General features: G+C 41.5%; 3 protein-coding genes across 3 annotated transcripts; 2 read left to right on the top strand and 1 right to left on the bottom strand.

Annotated features, from left to right (window-relative positions):
- Positions 1 to 1,484: 1,484 nt before the first annotated feature.
- On the bottom strand, positions 1,485 to 10,987 carry LOC113583705 (actin-related protein 2/3 complex subunit 2-A). The gene is made up of 10 exons (XM_027020175.2): positions 10,742 to 10,987; positions 9,717 to 9,751; positions 9,380 to 9,492; positions 6,986 to 7,031; positions 6,552 to 6,738; positions 5,398 to 5,491; positions 5,053 to 5,179; positions 4,519 to 4,619; positions 4,028 to 4,128; positions 1,485 to 2,558 (listed from the first exon to the last, which is right to left on the bottom strand). Exons 1-10 carry the CDS (start codon positions 10,813 to 10,815, stop codon positions 2,537 to 2,539), a joined length of 900 nt encoding a protein of 299 aa, XP_026875976.1. The 5' UTR covers positions 10,816 to 10,987; the 3' UTR covers positions 1,485 to 2,536.
- A 6,817-nt stretch (positions 10,988 to 17,804) lies between these two features.
- On the top strand, positions 17,805 to 20,320 carry LOC118241913 (C-X-C chemokine receptor type 1-like). The gene is made up of 2 exons (XM_035529439.1): positions 17,805 to 17,817; positions 18,126 to 20,320. Exons 1-2 carry the CDS (start codon positions 17,811 to 17,813, stop codon positions 19,208 to 19,210), a joined length of 1,092 nt encoding a protein of 363 aa, XP_035385332.1. The 5' UTR covers positions 17,805 to 17,810; the 3' UTR covers positions 19,211 to 20,320.
- A 2,904-nt stretch (positions 20,321 to 23,224) lies between these two features.
- Positions 23,225 to 25,734, top strand: LOC113583700 (C-X-C chemokine receptor type 1-like). Its single transcript, XM_027020168.2, has 2 exons — positions 23,225 to 23,231; positions 23,540 to 25,734. Exons 1-2 carry the CDS (start codon positions 23,225 to 23,227, stop codon positions 24,622 to 24,624), a joined length of 1,092 nt encoding a protein of 363 aa, XP_026875969.2. The 3' UTR covers positions 24,625 to 25,734.
- The last annotated feature ends 241 nt before the right edge of the window (positions 25,735 to 25,975 follow it).

Below are 25,975 nucleotides of genomic sequence, written 5' to 3' on the forward strand. Positions count from 1 at the left end.
ACTCAACATAGGTGCAGGATCAGTGGTCATTTAAATATTCCACAAATAGAAGGGTCTTCAGTCTGTGTTTGAAGACTGCAAGGGACCTGTCCAGACAGCTGTCATTCCACCATCTGAGTACCAGGACAGAGTCTCAATGCTTGTCTTCCATGAGACTTGAAGCGTGGTGTTTCAAGCCGAGCCACACTCGAGGTTCGAAGTACCCGAGGTATAGATCGGGCTTTGACCTCTGACATCATGTATGAAGGGGCTAGTCCATTTTTAGCTTTGCAGGCAAGCATCAGGGTTTTAAATCTGATGCGTGCAGCTACTAGAAGCCAATGGAGGAAGCGCAGCAGCAGAGTGACCTGTGAACGTTGAAAGATTGAAGTCCAGTCTTGCACTTGTATTCTAGACAAGTTGTAGAGGTCTGATCACTCTTAGAGGAAGACCAGCAAGTAGCAAGTTGCAGTAGTCTATCTTTGAGATTACACTGAGATTTGACATTAGACTGCACAAGCACCTGAGTAGCTTCCTGCAAGAGAAATCTGCAAGACCGGGTCAGATTTTAAAAATGATTTGAGAATGAAAACTGGTTGTACAAAGTTATGCCCAGGCTACGAGCAGCTTCAGTTGGCGATACCAGGTAGTTCTCGAAGGAAACTGTGAGGTCATGGTAAGGTTTGGGAGTTCCTAGGATGTACAGAATCTCGGTTTTACTGGGGTTGAGCTTCAAGTGGTGGGCTGTCATCCATGACGCAATATCAGTCAAGCAAGGTATGACTAGAAACCTGCGTGTCGGAGGGCGGGAAAGAAAGAATTCGTTGGGCGTCGTTAGCAAAGCAGTGGTAGAAGAAGTCATAAGAGGAAATAATATCGCCAAGAGAATGAGTATACAAAGAGAAGAGGACCTAATACTGAGCCCTGCGGGACACCGGTGGATCCTCTCCATCTTACCTGATAGGACCGCCCCTCCAGACAGGACTGAAACCATTTCCATACAGAGCCAGTCACACCAGGACTGTAGAGAACACAGAGGAGAATGTTGTGGTTTACTGTGTCAAAACCTGCCGAAAGGTCCAGAAGATTCAAGACGGATGACAGTTTTGGCAGCTTTGGCAGCGTAAAGATTCTCTGTCACTGCGATGAGGGCTGTTGCTGGTGAACATGCTGGATTGTAATCATGGAGCAGGTTCTGGGTGAGGATAACATTCAGTACTCTGTTGCATACACACATCCAAATGAACAGGGAACGTTGGTAGGACAGAAGACCAACAGTATATATCTTTAAGTCAGGTCAAAAATTGAGTTAAAAAAATTGAGTTAAAAAAATTGCAGATATCCCTGTTGATAGTACATCTAAAGGAGAAATAAGTGTCATGTCAATGGGAACATAAGGAAAAATATCAGATTCTGCAGGGTTATAGGATTATCTTTGTAGTAAGCACATTTTGTAAGGCCAAATTTCACATGTAAAAAGTTAATAGGTGTCCACTGACAGGAAATATCGCATTGAATTTTATTAAGTTAGCAAGTTTACTCAGCATGAACACTTCATGGTTTACAGGAGATCCAGACTAGTCAAAAGACCCAACTGCAAATATTTCTCACCATTCATGATTAGAAGACATATGATACACTGAAAGATAATCACCTCAAAAGCAGTGACCTTGAGTGGCAGTCACGTGCAATCGCTCCAAGTTGCTTATAAACCCAGAGAGGTGATACGCAGAATGTTAAGACGGATGCCAGCCGAGTGAAGGTATTTGGTGTGGGGTTAAAAAAAAAAAACGAACCCATAACATTTTACACATGAACAAACTGATATTTTCCTTGGAATTCAGACAGAAGCATACATGCGTGACCAGCCATGTTTACAATCTTAAATAGGGCTAATTATATGCCACTCATCCACACCTGGTCACACTACTTACTGACCAACTGTTACCTTGGCAAGAAAAACACACCAGATTGAATGCTGATACTTTAACATTTATAAGAATGTTTAGACTTTAGAAATGTTACATACAGACCACTTTCTAAGGAGTTTCAACCATTATGTTTCACCACCATTGGCAGGAACAACATCAAAAGATAAACGGGGAGAGACAGGAGGGAAAAGCACAGAGCAAGGAAGGCGTTTTCGAATCCAGTACAAAAGCAAAACGATTAACAAACATGCAGAACAAAAGATATTGTATCAAAACTTTCATTTTATACACATATAGACATATAGGGTGATGATATATCCATATATTTATGTTTTAATAAGATAGTTTTTTTTAAAACTGTTTTTAATATATGCTCTGATATACAGATATATCAATAAATGTATGTTTGTAATATATGCTTTGATATGTTCCAAGCAAGGAATGCCTTTTTGAAACGACTTGTTTATGAAGCATACATTTATTAAAAAAGGAAAACAACTAAAGAATTCAATGAGGAGAGCGAGATGGCTTTTTGTTCCAGGCCATTGGGCCAGCCTGGCCTGGTTCCAGAGGGGCGGTCAGGAGCGGTTAGGAGCAGTCAGGAGAAGGCGTGGAGCGACTGTGCTTTAACGGGAGAAGGTCTTGCCCCTATAGAACAGTACAGGGTACAGGGTCAATGCCAGTTGGTGGTCAGAGCATTGACACCCAGGCAACAAAAAGTTTGCAGCAGGACTTCCAAAAAGGTGGAGACAAACAAAGCAGCTTTTTGGGTGTGTGTAAGCTTGTGAGAAGGCAAGGATATAATTTTTTAAGTATTTCACCTATGTGAAAAAGTTCTACAGGTATAAATCAGAGGAATGAAAACCGAAAGCTTTCTGAAACAAAGCAATCTGTTGAGGGTGGAATCCTCCTGCTTCAAAAAGGGGAATCTCGGCTTATCAAAGCAATAAGCAATCGCGTAGCCCTCTAAGGGGTGCCGGGTGTGTGTGCACTGTGCTACCCCTACCTGTCTGGAGATATGGAGGAGATAATGCAGCTCGCCTTGATCTCAGGGCATACAATCAACATCAGGTCCCAAAGGAAGTGACTGGGTTCATGCGGAGGGGGGGCTTTAGCAGCTTAGCAACAAGGACAGTTTAGCAACAAAGTAGGGCCACTGCCATCACAACAGCAGGTTGTGTTGTGAGGGAACCCACCCTTGCGATCAGTCACTGTGACCACAGAGATGCAGGGCATTTTGCTCTGCTCTGTACATACAGATACTAAAAACTGGCTGTCATCCTGGTATGGTGGCCAAAGATGTAGGCTGTTAAGATCTGAAATGCTAAACGACTTTGTTGGCATGCATCAATCATTACGCAATGATAACCTGCTAAATAAAAACGGTTTCTGAAGAATCAGATAAGATCGCATGGCCGCAGCCGCTAGCATTTTGCTGGCACTTTTATCTAAAGCGACTTCCAATTATGATGTAGTACAACTTTTGCAATTGAGAGTTAAGGGTATTGCTCAGGGGTCCAACAGTAGCAACTTGGCAGCAGTGTAATTGAACTGGCAACCATCTGATTACTAACCCTTAACCACTGAGCTACCACTGCCCTATACATGAGCTCGTGCTGATTCCCTTAGCATGGTCTCCCACCGTGTCCATTTGACTTCCATCGGCAACTTCTCACATCACTTACTGAACTGAGGCAACTGTTCGGTTAAATCCTAAACCTGTGAAGCTCCTCTAGTTGTACTGGGGCTTTCCATAGTCATAGGCTGAAAACCAGCCGCAGAAAAGCTAGAAATGATGATATCACACAAGCTTGCCAAGAGACACTGGTTACTACAACCATGCATGAGTGGCCATCTCCACTGGCTGGAGCTGTGAGGAGGTGTGAAGAGACCAGAACATGGAGGAAACAGAGCTTTGGCTCTGTTCTCCAGGACACTGGATTTGAAATAAGTTTACAGTGCAGAACGTCAGTTCTAATTCCACACCGTGCACTTCAGCTCACATGGCAGCAGAAGAGGTGCACAGGATATGCAGAAAATCACTCTGCCCCGCTGGTCACGTGCGGTTTACCATGGCTGGACGTCTTACGGGGTTGTAGGCAGGGAGTTAGACTTACGAGATGGTCTTCATCTCCTTCTTCTCGGCATCGGGACGCGCCCTGTTGAGCACCTTCAAGAAGTCGGAGGTCTTGGCCCTCATGCGTGTATGGATATAAGCCTGCAAACACAAATGAAGCAGGCTTGGGGTTTTCAACAGGTGGAGCAGGGGCAGAGTTTTCAACAGGTGGAGCAGGGGCGGGGTTTTCAACAGGTGGAGCAAGGGTGGGGTTTTCAACAGGCCATATCAGGAGCAGATCTAAACTCCTGACACAGTATTATGGACAGCATGGTCACCAGCCATCTCTATATCTCATTCTCACATAACACACTACTACAAAATGATTCACCCACACACATCACCAATGCAAAACACAAACAACGCAACAACTAAAGTGCCTCGCACACACAAACTCTGCCTATTCATTTATCGCACAAAGCAAGCCACTGCTATTCCTTTTCCAGAGTTAAAGAAGTGTGAAGCATGATTTATGTCTGATCCACATATCACCTTGGAGCACTTGATGTGGTAGTGCAGGTAGTCCCTGAACGTGTGGATGAGGTTGATGGTGTTGTCCCGGGCGCTGGCACTGGTGTGACGGGGGAAGAGGACTGGGGGAGTAAACAAACAAACAAACAAGCAAACAAACAAAAACAAAAGAAGGTCAAAATAGGGCAAGCGTAATATTACAGAACTTCCACTGCAAAAACTGTGACCAACATGTAATCGACTACAACAGCATAAGCAACATAAAAAAAACAAAAAAAACAAAACAAAAAAAACAAAGCAAAACAAAAAACAAAAAACAAAAACAAAAAAACCCCACACAACATAGTTAAGCATCCAGGGAAGTTCACAGACAAGTTCCTCAGAAGGTGCACAAGGAAAGAACAAAATGACAAGATGCCATCCAACACAGAATGCCACTTCATTCCCAGCGATGTTTGGTTTCTTATTTTTTGGAGGGTGCGGTTAGTAGGCCATCGCAGGTGTGCGTGCTAGGTTGGCCGGCGCCCAACAGACAGAGGCAGGTGGTGCACAAACCGAAGGTGATGTAGCCGATGTTGTCTCCAACTGCAGCGTCCGTGTCCTTCAGCTCCAGCGGTGGCTCCGTGTGGCTGAACAGCACCTGGGGCGCTGTGTGACTCGCCCGCCGGCCCTCCTTAAACTCCTACAACAGAGGGCCGTTACAACAAGGGCACATTACACGGAGGAGGATTAGACACACGCTAAAAAGCAAATGAGTGCCTTGTGTTTGTAAGTCCTGCCAGCTGCTCTGTGGGGGACTGGGGTTCAAACCCCTGTCTGGGCACATGCTCCATGCTGTGTAAATCGCCGCCACAATGGATTATTCAAAAGGTTCTAAAAATAAGAGGAACCCATCCTCACCTGCATAAATACTTTCCCAATAATGACATCATCGTCGTCCTTGAAAACCGTGCTGAACACCACAGTCACTCTGTCTTTCTTTGCCTCCAAATACCTGCAAAACAAACACCTAACGTTCCTATTGGAGCCCAACAAGCCACTGGACTGCTGGGTGTTGACACCTCGAATCGAATTTGCAAATTTTACCCTTTAATTGGACTGACTGTACTACCTAAATGTGATTAAATTGACTCTCTAACTGAACAACAAACGCTAAACTAAAGGGTGCAGTCCTGCTAATCTAAAGGACTCCAGGACCATGAGTGACACTTCACAGAGAATTTTAAAAAGGTCTCTGTGGCTACATTCACACTGCAGGTTGAAGTGGCCCAAACCCATCTTACTGCCCAAATCAGTTTTTTTTTGGTTTGGTGGTTCATGCCATCTTTTAAATGGGGCCTGTATCCAGCATTAGTCTGATTAGATCATGCAACGGAACTGACCTGTGCGTGCAGCGGAAGAGAACTTCACATGACGCATTCATTTTTTCAGAACTTTAGGCAACCACGGCAACCGTTAGCCTAATGCTCGCATGAATGAGGCAGGCTGTGAATTCATCACAACATAATGAGGGTGAGGAGACAGAGAAGGGCCAATCACAGCTCCCTGTGGAGTTATGGCAGCTGCCTCACTGGATAGGGACACACGGATGCGTCTGTTGTGATGATCGTCGAGTTGGAATGATGTAAAAAGCCAAGAATTTAGACTCAGACCTGGCTCTTCAGACCCAGACGCACTAGCCAAACATCGGCTATGTATCGGATTTTAGCACCGCATATCAAAGGTGTCCCAAATCGGAAGCGAAAAGGTCAGACTCGGTGTGTTTTTTTGCTCCTTCACACAGAAAACGTTATCTGCATCACACGTGAACAGAAGATATGGATTTGGACCATTTTTACCAGCCGTGTGAACGCAGCCTGGCTGACATGTATGTGCTTTTACTCAGGATCCTAGACATCTCTTACACTTCATAATAAAAAAAAGACTTAGAAAAAAAACAATAGACAGAAAGTTGGTATATATAAGGTATTTTTTAAACTACCAACTGCAGAAAGTATATGACTGCTTTTCACAAGACTTTTACTTTGACGACGCAAGCTGAACGAGGAGCCTACATGGATTCGTCGTCACGGTAGTGGACCACAGCCCTCTTCTCGCCATCCTTGCCTTCTTCCTGGAACTTGAAGTACTTCTCGAAGACTGAGGCAAAGCAATTCCTCTTCAGCATTCCGGCCTGGTGAACGACCTCCTCTTTATTCGCAGGAAGTGATTCCAGGTCAAACAACAGGGACACGTTGTAGCCTGGAACACAGGCGACATCAAAAACAACAAAACCAATGTCCAATTGTCTAGGCCTGGGAGAGGGGCGCAGAGAAAGAGTTAGAGGAGACCGTAGCATGATGAAACCACACACACCCCGTATACCATGGTGAGAACATCTGAAACTACACACACCAAACGTCATGGTGAGGACATATGTTTTCAGTTTGCAGATTTAATAAGCTTTGGCCCCCAGCTGGAGCAAAGCCAGATAAAGCCAATAACATACCTGATTCTGGTGGCACAAGGAAGTTTCCATAAACCCGTTTCAAGAGCTTTAAAAAAAAAAAAAGAAGAAAGGCATATCTGACTTTTAGTGACAGACAGGAGTTAGAAAACTGTTTTTTTTGGTTACACCACAATGCACTTTCGATATAAAAAGTGAAATAGCATTTGATAATTAGCTAGGTATTTCAGGAAGGAGAGGTAAAATATATAAACCTCAGTCATTGTTATGTGTGCCTAATCATAATGACTTTCAATTTCACATCTTCTGATCTGGACCCAAATGCCTCACATTGTTTTTACATGTGATTCTATGAAAAGAAAACAACCCCAAGCATACTTGAATGACAACTCGATGTGTTTGATGCCCTCGTCATGTGTCTGCCGAAGACACCGATAAGGTTCAGTTGAAAGAATTAGGCGAGATCTTTAGGTCACACCACTGGCCATGCACACGCACACATATACGGGGCATTTGGAAAGTCTTGAAGTCCCCCCCCGCATCATTCTGCAATGAATACCTCATAATGACAAAGTGGAAACAGAATTTATTGCAAAGGAAAAACTAAAATATTGCACTGACTTGAGTGTTCAGACCCTTTACTCAGATTACATCTTCCAGCCTTCTTGGGTATGCTGGATTACACACCTGGATTTGGGGATTTTGTGCCATTCTTCTCTGCAGATCCCCTCAAGATCCGACAGGTTGCATGGGCACCACTGGTGGACAGCCACTTTCAGGTCTCTCCAGACATGTTCGACTGGGTTCAAGTCTGGGCTCTCACAGAGTTGTCCCTAAAACACTCCTGTGCACTCCTGTGCTGTCTTGGCTGTGTGCTTAGGGTCTTGTTGGAAGGTGAACCTTCCCAGTCTGAGGTCCCAAGTGCTCTGGATCAGGTTTTCATTAAGAATATCTCTGTACTTTGCTCCATTCAGCTTTCTCTCAACCCTGACCAATCTCCCTGTTCCAGTCACTGAACAACACCCACACAGCATGATGCCATGGTGTTGGGTAGTGCTTGGTATTGGGTAGGGATGGTGTTCTGCAGGTGTTGGGCAGTGCCTGGTATTGGTTAGGGATGGTGTTGGGCAGTGCTTGGTATTGGGTAGGTGTTGAGCTATTCCTTGTATTGGGCAGGTGTTGAGCTGTGCCTGGAATTGGGTAGGGATGGTGTTGGGCCGGTGTTGGGTAGCACCTGGTATCGGGCAGGTGTTGGTTTCCTCCAGACATGATGCTTAGAATTGAGGCCTAAAAGTTCAACCTTGGTATCACCAGACCAGAGAATCTTGTTTCCCACAGTCTTTCACAGTCTCTGCACACAGGATCTTTGGAGCTCAGCCAGAGTGACCACTAGGTCCTGGTCACCTCTCTTACCAAGGCCTGTCTCTCCTGATTACTTAGTTTAGTGATGTGGTCCAGCTCTAAGAAGAGTCCTGCTTGTTCCAAACTTCTTCCATTTAAGAACTACGGAGGCCACTGTGTTCATGGGCACTTTCAGTGCAACAGAAATGTTTTTGTAGCCCTCTTCAGATCTGTGCCTCTGCACAATCCTGTCTCTGAGCTCTGCAGACAGCTCTTTCTTTCTCATGGCTTGGTTTTTGTTCTGAGATTGTTAGCTGTGAGACCTTATATAGACAGGTGTGTGTCTTTCCAAATCATGTCCAATCAAGTGAATTGAACACAGGTGTACTACAATCAAGGTGTAGAAACATATCAAACATGATCAAGAGAAATTCGAGGCCCACAGAGCTATAGTTCAAGTGTCATAGCAAAGGGTCTGAATATATATGTCCATGCCAAATTTTTTTCCTTTATAATAAAATAGCAATAATTTCTAAAATTCTGTTTTCACTTTGTCATTATGGGGTACTGAGTATAGAATGATGGGTAACACTTTTTTTTTTTTATTTTAGCACAAGGCCACAACATAAATGTGAAAAAAGGGAAACTGTCTGAAGACTTTCTGAATGTGTTACACACACACACACACACATATACACACACACACATATATACACAAACCTATACACAGACGCAAATGAAATCTTTAATTAGAACCCTTCCTTTTTTTGATTCAAGGTTTCAGAAACCTAGTCAGTAGCCACTAGTTCTGTCAGTAGGAGTTACTGAACTCCTCAAACACTTTTACCGATAATAACACTTCCTGTGATAAAACAGCTCATGGGAGCTTTTTTATGAGGGCTTTCAAAATGAGAGACTTTGCTTTTCAATGCAAATAGATTTCTTAAAACAATATCACCTGGGCACTATGGCACTGTATAAAAAATGCCTCACTGTATAAATATGTGTAAATATGGAACTTCTGTGCAGTCTTAGTGTTGACAGGTGTGTGACAAGTGTGTATGACAGGTGTGCGTGCGTGCGACAGGTGTGCACCTCATCAGCTCCATGTTCCTGAAGTTCCTTGTAGAATTTGAGAGAGATGCTAACCATAACTTTGGTTTTGTCCCCATTGGGGTTTGAGATATGGTAGAGCACGCCATCAAAATCTACACACACACAAAAATACAATAACAAAAAAAACAGTATTACTATATACATTTTGGAGAAAAATTAAATATAGTAATTACACACAAACAAGGTTACTAATATGAAAGAATAATGCTAACCATGAAAATAAAAAAAACCTAGGATCCTGGTGAGTAAAGAACAAGGAGTCTCTAGTTTACTACTAACTCCAGCAAGTTCTCGTTTACTCCTTATTTGAACATACCGGCAAAAGTGACTTCCACTGCCTCTGGTTTATTCCTAAAGGGAAAAAATAATACATACCATCATTAACCAACAAAAATGTAATCAAGCCACATTACCAGTCACTGAGGAGAATTATTAGTAGGTAGAAATTAGTAACATACAATATCTGTCTATGCAAGCAAAGACAAACAACTACAAGCAGGGGTTTAAACAATACACTGAACAGTAAACATCCGTTCCATGTACACGGAAGAGATGTTTCTTAAGTGTTGCAAACAGGTTATTATGCCTCAATGTGCAGACACTCTGGGCAAAGCCGCTCCAGGTTACTAAGGCATGCCAGGACACAATGCTCTCGATATGGGCTCAGTACATTCTCAGAATTTACATTTACAGCGACTTACAATTATGACTGAGTACAACTTGAGCAATTGAGCATAAAGGCTCTTGCTCAGGGGCCCAACAGTGACAGGTTGGTAGTGGTGGGACTTGAACCAGCGACCTTCTGATTACAAGTCAAGTACCTTAACCACTGCGCCCCTACTACCGCATGTTCTCTGAATGTTCAGAGTAGTAGAAAGGAACATTACTTAAATCTTAGTGACGTGTGCTGTCAAACGTTGTAACGCTTATGAAAACGTTTCCTCCATGACAACAACACACGCACCTTATCAGAGACGTTTACAGTGTTAGTCATCGTCTAGAGCTCATTTATTAGCTAGCTAGCTAACCTAAGCAAGCTGATTTAGTGCCGGCTAGCTAGTAAAGTGACCACTGCACACTTCTTTACTCACTTGCTTTGCCAACAATAAGAATTCTGTGATTTTAGGTTAAATTAAAGCGGGTGTGAGAAAACGTGTCTTGTGCGACTGCTTCCTGAGCAGGTTCTGGGTAGCTTTGGGTAGCCTCGAAGGTCTGGGGAAATGGGCATTTAAGCGGTTTGAGAGGACGACCATGCAAAAGGACACCAACAAAAGCCAGAACACTCAAATCGCAGATATTATTTGACAAACTCATGCGTGTAGGGCTGGAATAATATCTCACCCAGTGGATGCACTTTCAAATTTCAGACTCAGTGTCTCCTCTATGATCCGGTTGTTAATTTCCAAAAGTATCATGGCTCCGAGTTTGGAAAACAGTTAACACTGAATCCAATATAATACTTATAATGGCTGTTTTGTCGTTTCTTAAAATTCCTCAAATTATCTTGTCTATATTTACTGATGACAGGCCTCTTCCCTCTGTAGTTCTTTCGCTCCTTTTTGGGAGGACCCAACATAGCTGACTTGCGCATTTGCCTATCGAAAAACAGTGGCAAGGCATTATCGCGGTTGTGCATGTGGTGCGATCACTAGGCTTCTGAAAAAACGCCAGATGTGTATCAAAAATAACGATTTTCCAAAACAAACCCAAATTACAGTGAATACAGTTCATTTAGAAATATTATCATGTCTCGCACAGCAGCGAGAACTAGTGGCTAGAATTATCGAAAAAATAAGATCGAAATTGGCAAAACATTGCCAGTTTAATTATTTCATTTTGAATTTTGCCAAGAAATCCTACATGTGAAGACGTTTCCTGAAGGTTTCTTAAATGTTACCAGTCGAGCAGATCTTAGCAGATTTTTTGAGTTTTGGTATCACGTCTTCATCCTCGGATGTAGCCTACCAACCTCGCAAAGCATCCATGAGCCACGAACCCAACCCTGGTCCGTTTATGGCCACCAAGAAAAAACAGAAAGCAGTTAAAGTCAGTCCACTGTATTAAAACAAGAAGAAAACAATAATAAGTTAAAACAATAAGTTAAATCATACCCACTACTGGGAGCACGAGATTAAACATCAAACTAAACTGAAATGTTATGAAGTAATTTAGCATCAGTACAAATGATCAGAATAATTAATTAAATTAAAGATAATAAAAATATGCAAATTTAAATAAGTACAGAATCAGTCATCATGACCTGGTCAGAATGCAGAAAAACCAGGCTGATTTGAAAAAATTAAGATCTTACTAGGACAAAACTCTGAAATGATTTAGGTTTAGCAGGACAGTTTATAACTGCCATCAGATAATAGGAATTGTGTAACTCATATTAGTGCATCTAATCCCTGTAGTGCTAGACTAACCTCCATATGTGTTCATTAATCTTTACATCCACCTTTACTGTTGATTTTATATTAGATTAATTTATTTTATGTTCAAAGTCTTCTATTTTTGTCTTTTTTGGGGTACAAATCTTTCATCGATACTTTCATATGTATTGATGAAATTGACTATATTACACTAACTCCAACCCTTTGTATTCAAATGATACTTCAGTTTATTTATTTTTCTGTTTATTTAATTATTAATGTATTTGTTTTTACATTGTTTTTAATTTTAGTAAATTTAGAGATTGTATTTTCAATGACAATTTATACAGCTTCGGTAACAGATTTTATTAATACTAATAATGCAGATCTTAATTGAACTGAATGGATTTGAGTGAGTGAGAGAGAGAGAGTGAGAATGAGAGAGAGAGAGATTAATTAAAAAAAAAACTTGCAGCACAGGTGGTAGCAACTTTACAAGATTTTCTGGAACTTATGGTTTCATGCAATGGTACAATAAATGTCAGGCGTACATGAGAAGTATGTTATTTATGTTATTGTTCTGCCTGCCATTATACTAATGCATTTGTATATTTGATTTTAATGAGAAATCAGGTGGAGACTACAGGTGGGGACCACACAACATTCCCAAAACATTTGGAATAACTGAACTAACATGAACTGCAAATGCACACAACCTGTCATCTATCTCTGTTCTTAGAGCACGAATATAAAAGATCAAAGACAGACTGTCAAAGGTCATGATTTGTTAATCTGCATGAATCATCATATCTTGAACACATCCATCCCTTGTCTCATGTGTTCATTTGTCTCTTTACATATTTTCAACAAATGCGGAAAGTAAACTTCCACAGGTCCATAAAACGTAGTGCATATAGTTTAATATCTGTATTAAATTTCATTTCAAAAGTTAAATCAAAAGACATTCAAAACACAAGATATTTAATAATGAAAATATGCTTAGGAGAAGTTCAGATATTCCACAACCTCATGCATGAATATCATTATGATGTTCCACAACCTCATGCTTTAATCTCATTATGATATTCCACAATCTCATGCTTTAATCTCATTATGATATTCCACAACTTCATGCATTAATCTCATTATGATATTCCACAACCTCATGCATTAATCTCATTATGATATTCCACAACCTCATGCTTTAATCTCATTATGATATTCCACAACCTCATGCAGTAATCTCATTATGATATTCCACAACCTCATGCTTTAATCTCATTATGATATTCCACAACCTCATGCATTAATCTCATTATGATATTCCACAACCTCATGCTTTAATCTCATTATGATATTCCACAACCTCATGCATTAATCTCATTATGATATTCCACAACCTCATGCTTTAATCTCATTATGATATTCCACAACCTCATGCATTAATCTCATTATGATATTCCACAACCTCATGCTTTAATCTCATTATGATATTCCACAACCTCATGCATTAATCTCATTATGATATTCCACAACCTCATGCATTAATCTCATTCTGCAGGTTTAACCCTTTCCAAGACTCTCTTCATTTGCCATCTTTGTCACCGATAGACAAGGTAGCAGGCAACAATGTACCAAATGCTAAACATGAGTGCCATATGGTCACTTTATAAATGCATCGACACGCCCTCAGAAATCTAGCAGGGTCCATGACCTACAAGTTAATGTGAGAGGAGTCATAGCTGCCTATGTGCTTATAGTGTTTCAAACTGATCCAGTACTTATTCATGAGAATCTAAACTATATGAGGACCAATCCTCAAAACATGTCTTAAAGTGGTTTTTAATATTATTTATATGTATAGATATACTGGATCTTGAGCAGGTACTCTGATATGAATAATATATTTGTGTCTGGAGACTTGCCATTATTCTGTTTACTGTAGATTATGTTTTTATCCTCCTTTTGCGTTTTTCTTCCATTTTCTTTTCTTTAACAGAATATTATTTAACAGCGTAGTGATGCTGATTACTGACGATTTCAGTACTTCTGAATCATAACAGAGCAGCAAAATTGCATCTCTCAGTGTAACTCTGTTTCGAGTTTCTTTCTCTCTAACACCTACATTTGCATTTATTATGGAAAATATCTCGTGATATTCAAGCACGTCAGCTTCCTCTTCGTGCAAATTGCGGTTTAAAGACCAAAAATGTGACTTTTAAATAAATGCATAAGCCATCAATGTATTAAATGGGTGCGAATTTTGCATTCTATCCACATCGGCTTCTTATTGGCACATTTCGCCATCAGCAGGTTCAGGCGGTATTTTTGCGTAGCGGAGCTCTACTATGAATCATATGCAAATGAGGACAAAACGCAGAAACACCATATATCCCGTAAACGGTGATACACATTTATGATTAAGGAAACGTGTTACCGAGGCGTCGTTTGCTGTTAACCTCACGTTAGATCTAGATTTTTGCCCCGTATCCCTTTTTCTGTTGCTGTTGATCTGTTTTGCCGGTTTAGGTCTTACAATGGGATGGCAGCTTTAATCTGAATTACGTTTAATACATTCTCTGCATAGTATATGATCAGTTTTCGAGGCAGCACAGTAAAAATATTGAAACCTTAATAGTGGACAGTGATTAAATGTTTGAACAGCATGGGTATGTATGTATGTATGTGTGTGTATGTGTGTGTGTAAGGGGGACCCGCACAATAAAAATGCACAGATGCATTTTTCAACACTTACCTGAAGCTTTTATCCAAAGCGACTTACAACTCTGAATGAACACAACGCGATCGGTTGAGAATTAAGGATCTTTCTCAATTACCCAGCAGTGGGGCTTGAACTGGCAAACTTCAAATAGTCACATACCGTCAGCACTGAGCTACTACTGCCCACACTCCAGGTCCATCACCCAGTACCCATGTTTGCTTTAACCAAGTCCTAGAAGGACTGTATTTAATGGCTTGGGTCAGGAACGTTGGCATCTGGGATAGAGCCAAAATGCGGACAGACTGTGAAAAACACTGGTCGAAAGGAACACGGAATATGGCTCTCTGCTGCTCCCTTCAGGACTAATTTGGAATCCAAATCCTGTACTTTTAAAATGTCACAGCTTTCATTTAACACGTTATCGACACACTACTACTCTATTTGGAGGAACAAGCTATTGTTTATATAATGAGTCACTAACCCCCAGTGTTTACTTGATTCTGGAACTCCTTGCATTTCACAAACTGTTCCTGTGTTAATCAATCAACATATTTACCAATTCCTTCTTTTTATATCCCTCCATCCCCTCATAGAACCCCACCGGTTTTCTACTGATTTTCATTCTTGTTGAATTTTTAGAACAAAGATTTATGTGTTGATTTAACAGTTTTTTTTTTTCAGGCAAATAACTGCATTTTAAAGTCCAACCCTGCTTTCATCTTTCACTGATACCTTTCATATGTTGTCCCACAATTGACTATATTACACTAACTCCAACTCTTTGTATTCAAATTATACTTCAGTTTATTTACTTTTCTGTTTATTTAATTATTAGTGTATTTGTTTGTTTTTACAGTATTTTTAATTTTAGTTAATTTAGATATTGTATTTTCAATGACAACTTGTACAGCTTCGGTAACAGATTTTACTAATACTAATAATGCTAATAATAATACTAATAATAAATTCCAACCCTGCTTTCATTTTTATTGCTCCAACAGAAAACCGTTTATTGTGCTAAATTGTCAGGGTAGAGATTTTCAAGGTAGGTCAAGCTGTTGAATCTTAATATCAAGTTTACTTCACGTGCGTAGTGAATGACTTTTTCACTCTCCTGAGAAAAACCCCCTCACAGAGAAACGGACTAAGAACTCAGCCCGAGCACCTTAACTGCGTTTCCTATGGACTGCAATCATCTGTCTATCCCTACTTCATCTTCTTTCATCCCTCTGTCTGTTAACTGAAACCCATTAATAATATTTGATTACTTTGACATTTTCAAGCTGCAACCTAAATATTTGTTATGAAAATGATTCTTTTGATCCCGCGCAAAACGTCTGCATTTCATTCTAATAGCAGCGACAACCTGACACAGCTGCCTCTTCATTCACATCTCCTTACCGCATGAAACCCTCAAACATTTCAAAGCTAGGACCCTTCAGGAACCCCCATGACAGACCTACTGAGTTCAGCTCTAGCTGTGGAGACCTGCTGCAGGTTCTTCCAGCCTCAGTCCACCTGATCCAGCTCAGAAGATCAGAAGCTCAGCAGATCAGCAGCAAGTCTTTTATAAGCGGAGTCAGGTGTGTTAGAGCAGAGAAACTTGACATTAGGAACTTGGGACTCTGAACCTCTGACTCTGACTTCCCAATGTACTCAATTCTCTTGCTCTTAGAATTGGTTTTAGACAGCAAGGGTCTGTACAGTTATGACTCAGTAAGTGTGATGGTACATTGGAAAAGAGATGGCTATAAAGATGAAATTTTATGATATTTAAAACTGATTTAAAAATCTTTCAAAATACAATCCATATATATATATATATATATATATATATATATATATATATATATATATATATACATACACACACACACACACACACACACACACTCTGCCTGGCCAAAAAAAGGGCACGCACTCTAATATTTCGTTGGACCGCCTTTAGCTTTGATTACAGCACACATTTGCTGTGACATCATTTCCACAAGCTTCTGCAATGTCACAACATTTATTTCTGTCCAGAGTTGCATTAATTTTTCCCCCAAGATCTTGTATTGATGATGGGAGATTTGGACCACTGTGTAAAGTCTTCTCCAGCACATCCCAAAGATTCTCAATGGGGTTCAGGTCTGGACTCTGTGGTGGCCAATCCATGTGTGAAAATGATGTCTCATGCTCTCTGAACCACTCTTTCACAATTTGAGCCCGATGAATCATGGCATTGTCATCTTGGAATATGCCTGTGCCATCAAGGAAGAAAAAATCCATTGATGGAATAATCTGGTCGTTCAGTATATTCAGGTAGTCAGCTGACCTCATTCTTTGGGCACATAACGTTGCTGAACCTAGACCTGACCAACTGCAGCAACCCCAGATCATAGCACTGCCCCCACAGGCTTGTTTGGTAGGCACTAGGCATGATGGGTGCATCACTTCAGCCGCCTCTCTTCTTACCCTGATGCGCCCATCACTCTGAAACAGGGTAAATCTGGACTTATCAGATCACATGACCTTCTTCCATTGCTCCAGAGTCCAATCTTTATGTTCCCTAGCAAATTGAAGCCGTTTTTGCTGGTTAGCCTCACTGACAAGTGGTTTTCTTAAGGCTACACAGCTGTTTAGTCCCAATCCCTTGAGTTACCTTTGCATTGTGCATGTGGAAATGTTCTTACTTTCACTATTAAACATATCCCTGAGTTCTACTGTTGTTTTTCTATTATTTGATTTCACCACACGCTTAAGTGATCGCCGATCATGTTGGACAGTTCTTAACCCGATTTTAGTAGTTTCAGCAATCTCCTTAGATGTTTTCTCTGCTTGATGCATGCCAATAACTTGACCCTTCTGAAACAGATTAACATCTTTCCCACGACTGCTGGATGTGTCTTTCGACATTGTTGTTTAACAAATGAGAAGCTACTCACTGCATCAGTTATGGTTAAATAACTTGTTGCCAGCTGAAACATAATCACCCATGCAGTAATTACTCAATGGGAGGCTCTTACCTATTTGCTTAGTTAAATCCAGATGGTGACCTTTTTTAATATATATGTATATATATGTGTATATATATATATATATATATATATATATATATATATATATATATATATATATATATATATATATATAAATGCATATATCTATATCTTAATCGAAATTAGACAAGACTTCTGGTAATGTGTCTGATGCAAGACAATGACCGCGGTTGACTAACTAGGAAATCGCACCACACACGAGCAGGAAACCCACAGCTTCCTCTGATTAAAGCAGTCTGGACTTGTTCTCTCTGATCCCAGAGCTGTAAGGAGCGATGGAAGGTAGGATGTGTCCTTGATAATCAAAACATACTTATTTCAGGTCATGTTGACTAAAATACGCTGAAATATTGAACCATGTCTTGAGTGATGTTAAGGTATGCTGGAGAGCAAATCTTAACAAGTAATAATGTAATCATTAAAAACATTTGTAAAATACCATTATAGTTCTTTAAAAACGTACATACCAAGTAAGAAAATTGTCGTACCTGATTGCGATGAATGACGACGACTGCGATGAATGATTGCGATGAATGATGATGATGACGATGACGACAATGGTGCTAATTCAGTGTTTGATTTCTAAACAGGCCTCAGCCACGTTTTCCAAAGTGATGAGTTTTCTGACTATTTTGACAATACTACTGACAACATAACCTTCATAGGGTCCTACAATCCGGAGCACGCCCTGGCCTGTGTTCAGTCAACACCAGCAGGCTTGCACATCTTCCTCTTCGTCTTCTACTTGCTAGTCTTCCTGCAGGCCATCGCTGGAAACCTCGTGGTGGTGTGGGTGGTGTGCTCCAGCCAGAACAGGCTCAGTCCGTCGGAGCTCTTCCTGTTCCACCTGGCCCTGGCGGACCTGCTGCTGGCCGTCACGCTACCACTGCTGGCCGTGTCGGTCCTGCAGGGCTGGCTGTTTGGCAACGTCGCCTGCAAGCTGGTCGGCATGGCTCTGGAGGTGAACTTCTACGCCAGTGTGCTGTTCCTGGTCTGCATCAGCGCCGACCGCTACATGGTGGTGGTGCATGCCGCCAAGGAGGCCCGGGGTAGCTACGGCGGGCGCAGCACCCGCAGCTGGGTCACCTGCGCGTTCGTCTGGGGCCTCGGCTCTATCCTGTCCCTTCCTGCCACCATCTACAACCGCGCCTACCTGTTCCCGGGTAAAGACGGCAAAATGCAGTGTGGCGAGCACTACGACATCTCTAGCGCCCAACAGTGGCGGCTGGCCATGCGCATGCTCAGTCACCTGCTGGGCTTCCTCCTGCCCCTGGCGGCCATGCTGGGGTTCTACGGTGTCACCATCAGCCGCTTGGTCCACACGCGCGGCCTGCGGAAGCATAAGGCCATGCGGCTCATTGTTGCAGTGGTGGCGGCTTTCCTGCTCTGCTGGTGCCCGTACCATGTCGCCACGATGATGGACACACTTCTGAGGGCTGAGCTGGTGGAGTCCAGCTGCAGGAGACGACACGAGGCAGACCTGGCCTTGAAGGTCACGCACAGCCTGGGAGTCCTGCACTGCTGTGTCAATCCCGTGCTGTACGCCTTCGTGGGCGAGAAGTTCCGGACCAACCTGTGGAGGCTGACAAGAAAGTTGTGTAAGAGGGAGCCTGTGACCAGGCTCAGCAGATCCACTTCCACCACCTCCCAGGATGGCAACAATGCCCTTATGTGACTCCCTCAGGGAACAGTCAAGGAAAGCCAAGCATCAGCAGTATCCACTTCAGTCACTAGAGGCCGCTGTAAAGTTAAGTGAAGGTTGAGAGGGAGTTTTAATTTTTACATTTTAAAGAGACAGGGTTATTATGCTCTTTCATGCTTTTTAATAATATTGATGATAATTATTCTTTATTACCAGCAATAATAATTAAAGCAATTCTCATCACCACAGGAACATTTTGAAATGTTTAGCCAAATATCTGTATCTGTACCTTGTCTGAAGTTGACAAAATGCATATTTTTTTCTCTGCAAATAATTCTATAGTAGCCATTTTGTATTACTTTTTAAATTTGTTTCATCTCCGAAATTTAAATTCTACTGCTTGTTTAAGTCAGATGACATTATCCTTGTTGACGTTTGGTGTTTCACCGGCGATGTCTTTCTGTGACTACCATTAAGAGTTAACATGTACCAGTGAGCCTGTTAACAGCCAGAGCAAACAGTGACCTACTTTAAGCAAAAAAGAGACTGCGAAGCACCCTGCAAAGGTGAGCTTGTAATCTATAACTTCCAATGATAACATTCTCATATATCACAGAAAACTCACTATGGTTATATCAACACCTATGGCATAAACTAGTTTCCACTGATCTATAGTATACACATGAAGACTACAGGACTTTGTTTACACTGGTTATTTTAATGAGTTGTTTTATGTACTTTTAAATTTTGTGTCTTTCTATTCAATGTTCCTGTTCGTCATTATGAACTGAAATTAGGAAACTGGAAAATAAAATCAAAGGCCAGGATTTGCTGTGCACTAGAGTGACACAAATTGTATGAAATGTCTTATAGAGGGAAACTGCTTTATAAGGGTTTCTAAACCTGGGTGAAGATCCCAGTGAACCACAAAACAGCAGCACATCCTTAGCAGAGTAAGACGTCAGTGTGAAACCAACATCTGGATCTCAGCTGATGTGACCATGCAGTGCATGTGTGTGACGAGTTTAAAACTGTGGGGGACTTTGCTTTGAATCCTCCATCATAACTGCTGTAATAACGACATACAATATAATAACCCTTATAGAATAGTCTGCTGACTTATCCAGGTCTTATTCATTTAAATTAAAATTGTAATCCATAACTTTCCAGATACGAATGTGTGTATTTGTATGCCCATGTGTGTGTGTGTGTGTGTGTGTGTGTGTGTGTGTGTGTTAATTATATGTACATAATTTGTACACTGCTGTAATAAAGTAATATTTTGTACATTGCTACACTGCAGTAGTGCATAGACAGTAGTGCACCGGCAGTACTGCACAGTCAATAGTGCACAGGGAGTAGTGCACTGGCAATAAGGCACAGGCAGTAGTGTACATGGACTACTGTACATGCAGTAGAGCACAGTGAGTAGTGAGAGAGCTTTTGTCTGAGCAGCAGGACTGCTGTGTCAATCCTGCTCCCCAGGGGAGTGACACCAATGCTTGCTACCTGCTCTAATGGTTACATGTCAACAACCTCCGAGAGTATCTCAGTAGAGCAACTCAGCTGACTACATCAGTAGAATGTGTCTTATTACAGTATATCTCAGTAGAGTATATCTCATTAAAGTATATCTCATTAGAGTATATCTCATTAGAGTATATCTCAGCAGAGCAACTCAGCTGACTATCAGTAGAATATGTCTTAGTATAGTATATATCAGTAGAGTATATATCAGTAGAGTATATATCAGTAGAGTATATCTCAGTAGAGTATATATCAGTGGAGTATATCTCAGTAGAGTATATATCAGTAGAGTATATATCAGTGGAGTATATAATAGTGGAGTATATCTCAGTAGAGTATATATCAGTAGAGTATATATCAGTAGAGTATATAAACGGAATCTAAAAGCTTTCTTCTTTGACAAGACTTTCAACTCTTACTGTTAAACACTGTTCCTGTAGGACTGCACTTTCACTGTTGAATTTTCAGCATTTTCAGCACATTATTTCTTTTCACTCTTAATTTATTCTGTCTTTAGTCTCATCTCAGCACTTTGTTTTCTTTTAGCCACCAGTTTTTTAGATCTCTATTTGAAATTTGCACAGTTTAAATAATTTGTCTTTGAATTTTAATAAACTTGCCTTACCTTGGCTGTATGTCTATCGAATATAATGTAGAGGATTATATCTCAGTAGAGTACGTCTCAGAGTATATTTTAGTAGGTTATATCTTAGTGGCGTGTATATCAGTAGAGTGTAGATAGAACATACTTCAGAAGTGCACTTCAGCCATGCTGTGATCTTCAACCAAATATATCTTAACACATCTGAGTGACAAACACTGTATGCATAACCCCAGAGATTGACACAGCTTGGGCTATATGATCGGCACATTCTTCTAATTTCTTCTGTTATATTTGTATATAAGATGCAGAAGTAAATGCTTTGGAAAAGGTGAAAGGTGAAATGAACGTCTCTCTCAGAAGGTAGAGTTCTTGAAGATGCGGTTAAGCATCTATATATATATATATATATATATATACACATACACACACACACACACACACACACACACACACACACACACACACACACACTCTGCCTGGCCAAAAAAAGGGCACACACTCTAATATTTCGTTGGACCGCCTTTAGCTTTGATTACAGCACACATTTGCTGTGACATCATTTCCACAAGCTTCTGCAATGTCACAACATTTATTTCTGTCCAGAGTTGCATTAATTTTTCCCCCAAGATCTTGTATTGATGATGGGAGATTTGGACCACTGTGTAAAGTCTTCTCCAGCACATCCCAAAGATTCTCAATGGGGTTCAGGTCTGGACTCTGTGGTGGCCAATCCATGTGTGAAAATGATGTCTCATGCTCTCTGAACCACTCTTTCACAATTTGAGCCCGATGAATCATGGCATTGTCATCTTGGAATATGCCTGTGCCATCAAGGAAGAAAAAATCCATTGATGGAATAATCTGGTCGTTCAGTATATTCAGGTAGTCAGCTGACCTCATTCTTTGGGCACATAACGTTGCTGAACCTAGACCTGACCAACTGCAGCAACCCCAGATCATAGCACTGCCCCCACAGGCTTGTTTGGTAGGCACTAGGCATGATGGGTGCATCACTTCAGCCGCCTCTCTTCTTACCCTGATGCGCCCATCACTCTGAAACAGGGTAAATCTGGACTTATCAGATCACATGACCTTCTTCCATTGCTCCAGAGTCCAATCTTTATGTTCCCTAGCAAATTGAAGCCGTTTTTGCTGGTTAGCCTCACTGACAAGTGGTTTTCTTAAGGCTACACAGCTGTTTAGTCCCAATCCCTTGAGTTACCTTTGCATTGTGCATGTGGAAATGTTCTTACTTTCACTATTAAACATATCCCTGAGTTCTACTGTTGTTTTTCTATTATTTGATTTCACCACACGCTTAAGTGATCGCCGATCATGTTGGACAGTTCTTAACCCGATTTTAGTAGTTTCAGCAATCTCCTTAGATGTTTTCTCTGCTTGATGCATGCCAATAACTTGACCCTTCTGAAACAGATTAACATCTTTCCCACGACTGCTGGATGTGTCTTTCGACATTGTTGTTTAACAAATGAGAAGCTACTCACTGCATCAGTTATGGTTAAATAACTTGTTGCCAGCTGAAACATAATCACCCATGCAGTAATTACTCAATGGGAGGCTCTTACCTATTTGCTTAGTTAAATCCAGATGGTGACCTTTTTTAATATATATGTATATATATGTGTATATATATATATATATATATATATATATATATATATATATATATATATATATATATATATATATATATATATATATATATATATATATAAATGCATATATCTATATCTTAATCGAAATTAGACAAGACTTCTGGTAATGTGTCTGATGCAAGACAATGACCGCGGTTGACTAACTAGGAAATCGCACCACACACGAGCAGGAAACCCACAGCTTCCTCTGATTAAAGCAGTCTGGACTTGTTCTCTCTGATCCCAGAGCTGTAAGGAGCGATGGAAGGTAGGATGTGTCCTTGATAATCAAAACATACTTATTTCAGGTCATGTTGACTAAAATACGCTGAAATATTGAACCATGTCTTGAGTGATGTTAAGGTATGCTGGAGAGCAAATCTTAACAAGTAATAATGTAATCATTAAAAACATTTGTAAAATACCATTATAGTTCTTTAAAAACGTACATACCAAGTAAGAAAATTGTCGTACCTGATTGCGATGAATGACGACGACTGCGATGAATGATTGCGATGAATGATGATGATGACGATGACGACAATGGTGCTAATTCAGTGTTTGATTTCTAAACAGGCCTCAGCCACGTTTTCCAAAGTGATGAGTTTTCTGACTATTTTGACAATACTACTGACAACATACCCTTCATAGGGTCCTACAATCCGGAGCACGCCCTGGCCTGTGTTCAGTCAACACCAGCAGGCTTGCACATCTTCCTCTTCGTCTTCTACTTGCTAGTCTTCCTGCAGGCCATCGCTGGAAACCTCGTGGTGGTGTGGGTGGTGTGCTCCAGCCAGAACAGGCTCAGTCCGTCGGAGCTCTTCCTGTTCCACCTGGCCCTGGCGGACCTGCTGCTGGCCGTCACGCTACCACTGCTGGCCGTGTCGGTCCTGCAGGGCTGGCTGTTTGGCAACGTCGCCTGCAAGCTGGTCGGCATGGCTCTGGAGGTGAACTTCTACGCCAGTGTGCTGTTCCTGGTCTGCATCAGCGCCGACCGCTACATGGTGGTGGTGCATGCCGCCAAGGAGGCCCGGGGTAGCTACGGCGGGCGCAGCACCCGCAGCTGGGTCACCTGCGCGTTCGTCTGGGGCCTCGGCTCTATCCTGTCCCTTCCTGCCACCATCTACAACCGCGCCTACCTGTTCCCGGGTAAAGACGGCAAAATGCAGTGTGGCGAGCACTACGACATCTCTAGCGCCCAACAGTGGCGGCTGGCCATGCGCATGCTCAGTCACCTGCTGGGCTTCCTCCTGCCCCTGGCGGCCATGCTGGGGTTCTACGGTGTCACCATCAGCCGCTTGGTCCACACGCGCGGCCTGCGGAAGCATAAGGCCATGCGGCTCATCGTTGCAGTGGTGGCGGCTTTCCTGCTCTGCTGGTGCCCGTACCATGTCGCCACGATGATGGACACACTTCTGAGGGCTGAGCTGGTGGAGTCCAGCTGCAGGAGACGACACGAGGCAGACCTGGCCTTGAAGGTCACGCACAGCCTGGGAGTCCTGCACTGCTGTGTCAATCCCGTGCTGTACGCCTTCGTGGGCGAGAAGTTCCGGACCAACCTGTGGAGGCTGACAAGAAAGTTGTGTAAGAGGGAGCCTGTGACCAGGCTCAGCAGATCCACTTCCACCACCTCCCAGGATGGCAACAATGCCCTTATGTGACTCCCTCAGGGAACAGTCAAGGAAAGCCAAGCATCAGCAGTATCCACTTCAGTCACTAGAGGCCGCTGTAAAGTTAAGTGAAGGTTGAGAGGGAGTTTTAATTTTTACATTTTAAAGAGACAGGGTTATTATGCTCTTTCATGCTTTTTAATAATATTGATGATAATTATTCTTTATTACCAGCAATAATAATTAAAGCAATTCTCATCACCACAGGAACATTTTGAAATGTTTAGCCAAATATCTGTATCTGTACCTTGTCTGAAGTTGACAAAATGCATATTTTTTTCTCTGCAAATAATTCTATAGTAGCCATTTTGTATTACTTTTTAAATTTGTTTCATCTCCGAAATTTTAATTCTACTGCTTGTTTAAGTCAGATGACATTATCCTTGTTGACGTTTGGTGTTTCACCGGCGATGTCTTTCTGTGACTACCATTAAGAGTTAACATGTACCAGTGAGCCTGTTAACAGCCAGAGCAAACAGTGACCTACTTTAAGCAAAAAAGAGACTGCGAAGCACCCTGCAAAGGTGAGCTTGTAATCTATAACTTCCAATGATAACATTCTCATATATCACAGAAAACTCACTATGGTTATATCAACACCTATGGCATAAACTAGTTTCCACTGATCTATAGTATACACATGAAGACTACAGGACTTTGTTTACACTGGTTATTTTAATGAGTTGTTTTATGTACTTTTAAATTTTGTGTCTTTCTATTCAATGTTCCTGTTCGTCATTATGAACTGAAATTAGGAAACTGGAAAATAAAATCAAAGGCCAGGATTTGCTGTGCACTAGAGTGACACAAATTGTATGAAATGTCTTATAGAGGGAAACTGCTTTATAAGGGTTTCTAAACCTGGGTGAAGATCCCAGTGAACCACAAAACAGCAGCACATCCTTAGCAGAGTAAGACGTCAGTGTGAAACCAACATCTGGATCTCAGCTGATGTGACCATGCAGTGCATGTGTGTGACGAGTTTAAAACTGTGGGGGACTTTGCTTTGAATCCTCCATCATAACTGCTGTAATAACGACATACAATATAATAACCCTTATAGAATAGTCTGCTGACTTATCCAGGTCTTATTCATTTAAATTAAAATTGTAATCCATAACTTTCCAGATACGAATGTGTGTATTTGTATGCCCATGTGTGTGTGTGTGTGTGTGTGTGTGTGTGTGTGTGTGTTAATTATATGTACATAATTTGTACACTGCTGTAATAAAGTAATATTTTGTACATTGCTACACTGCAGTAGTGCATAGACAGTAGTGCACCGGCAGTACTGCACAGTCAATAGTGCACAGGGAGTAGTGCACTGGCAATAAGGCACAGG

The sequence above is a fragment of the Electrophorus electricus genome, chromosome 1 (assembly GCF_013358815.1).
Source record: "Electrophorus electricus isolate fEleEle1 chromosome 1, fEleEle1.pri, whole genome shotgun sequence".
NCBI lineage: Eukaryota > Metazoa > Chordata > Actinopteri > Gymnotiformes > Gymnotidae > Electrophorus > Electrophorus electricus.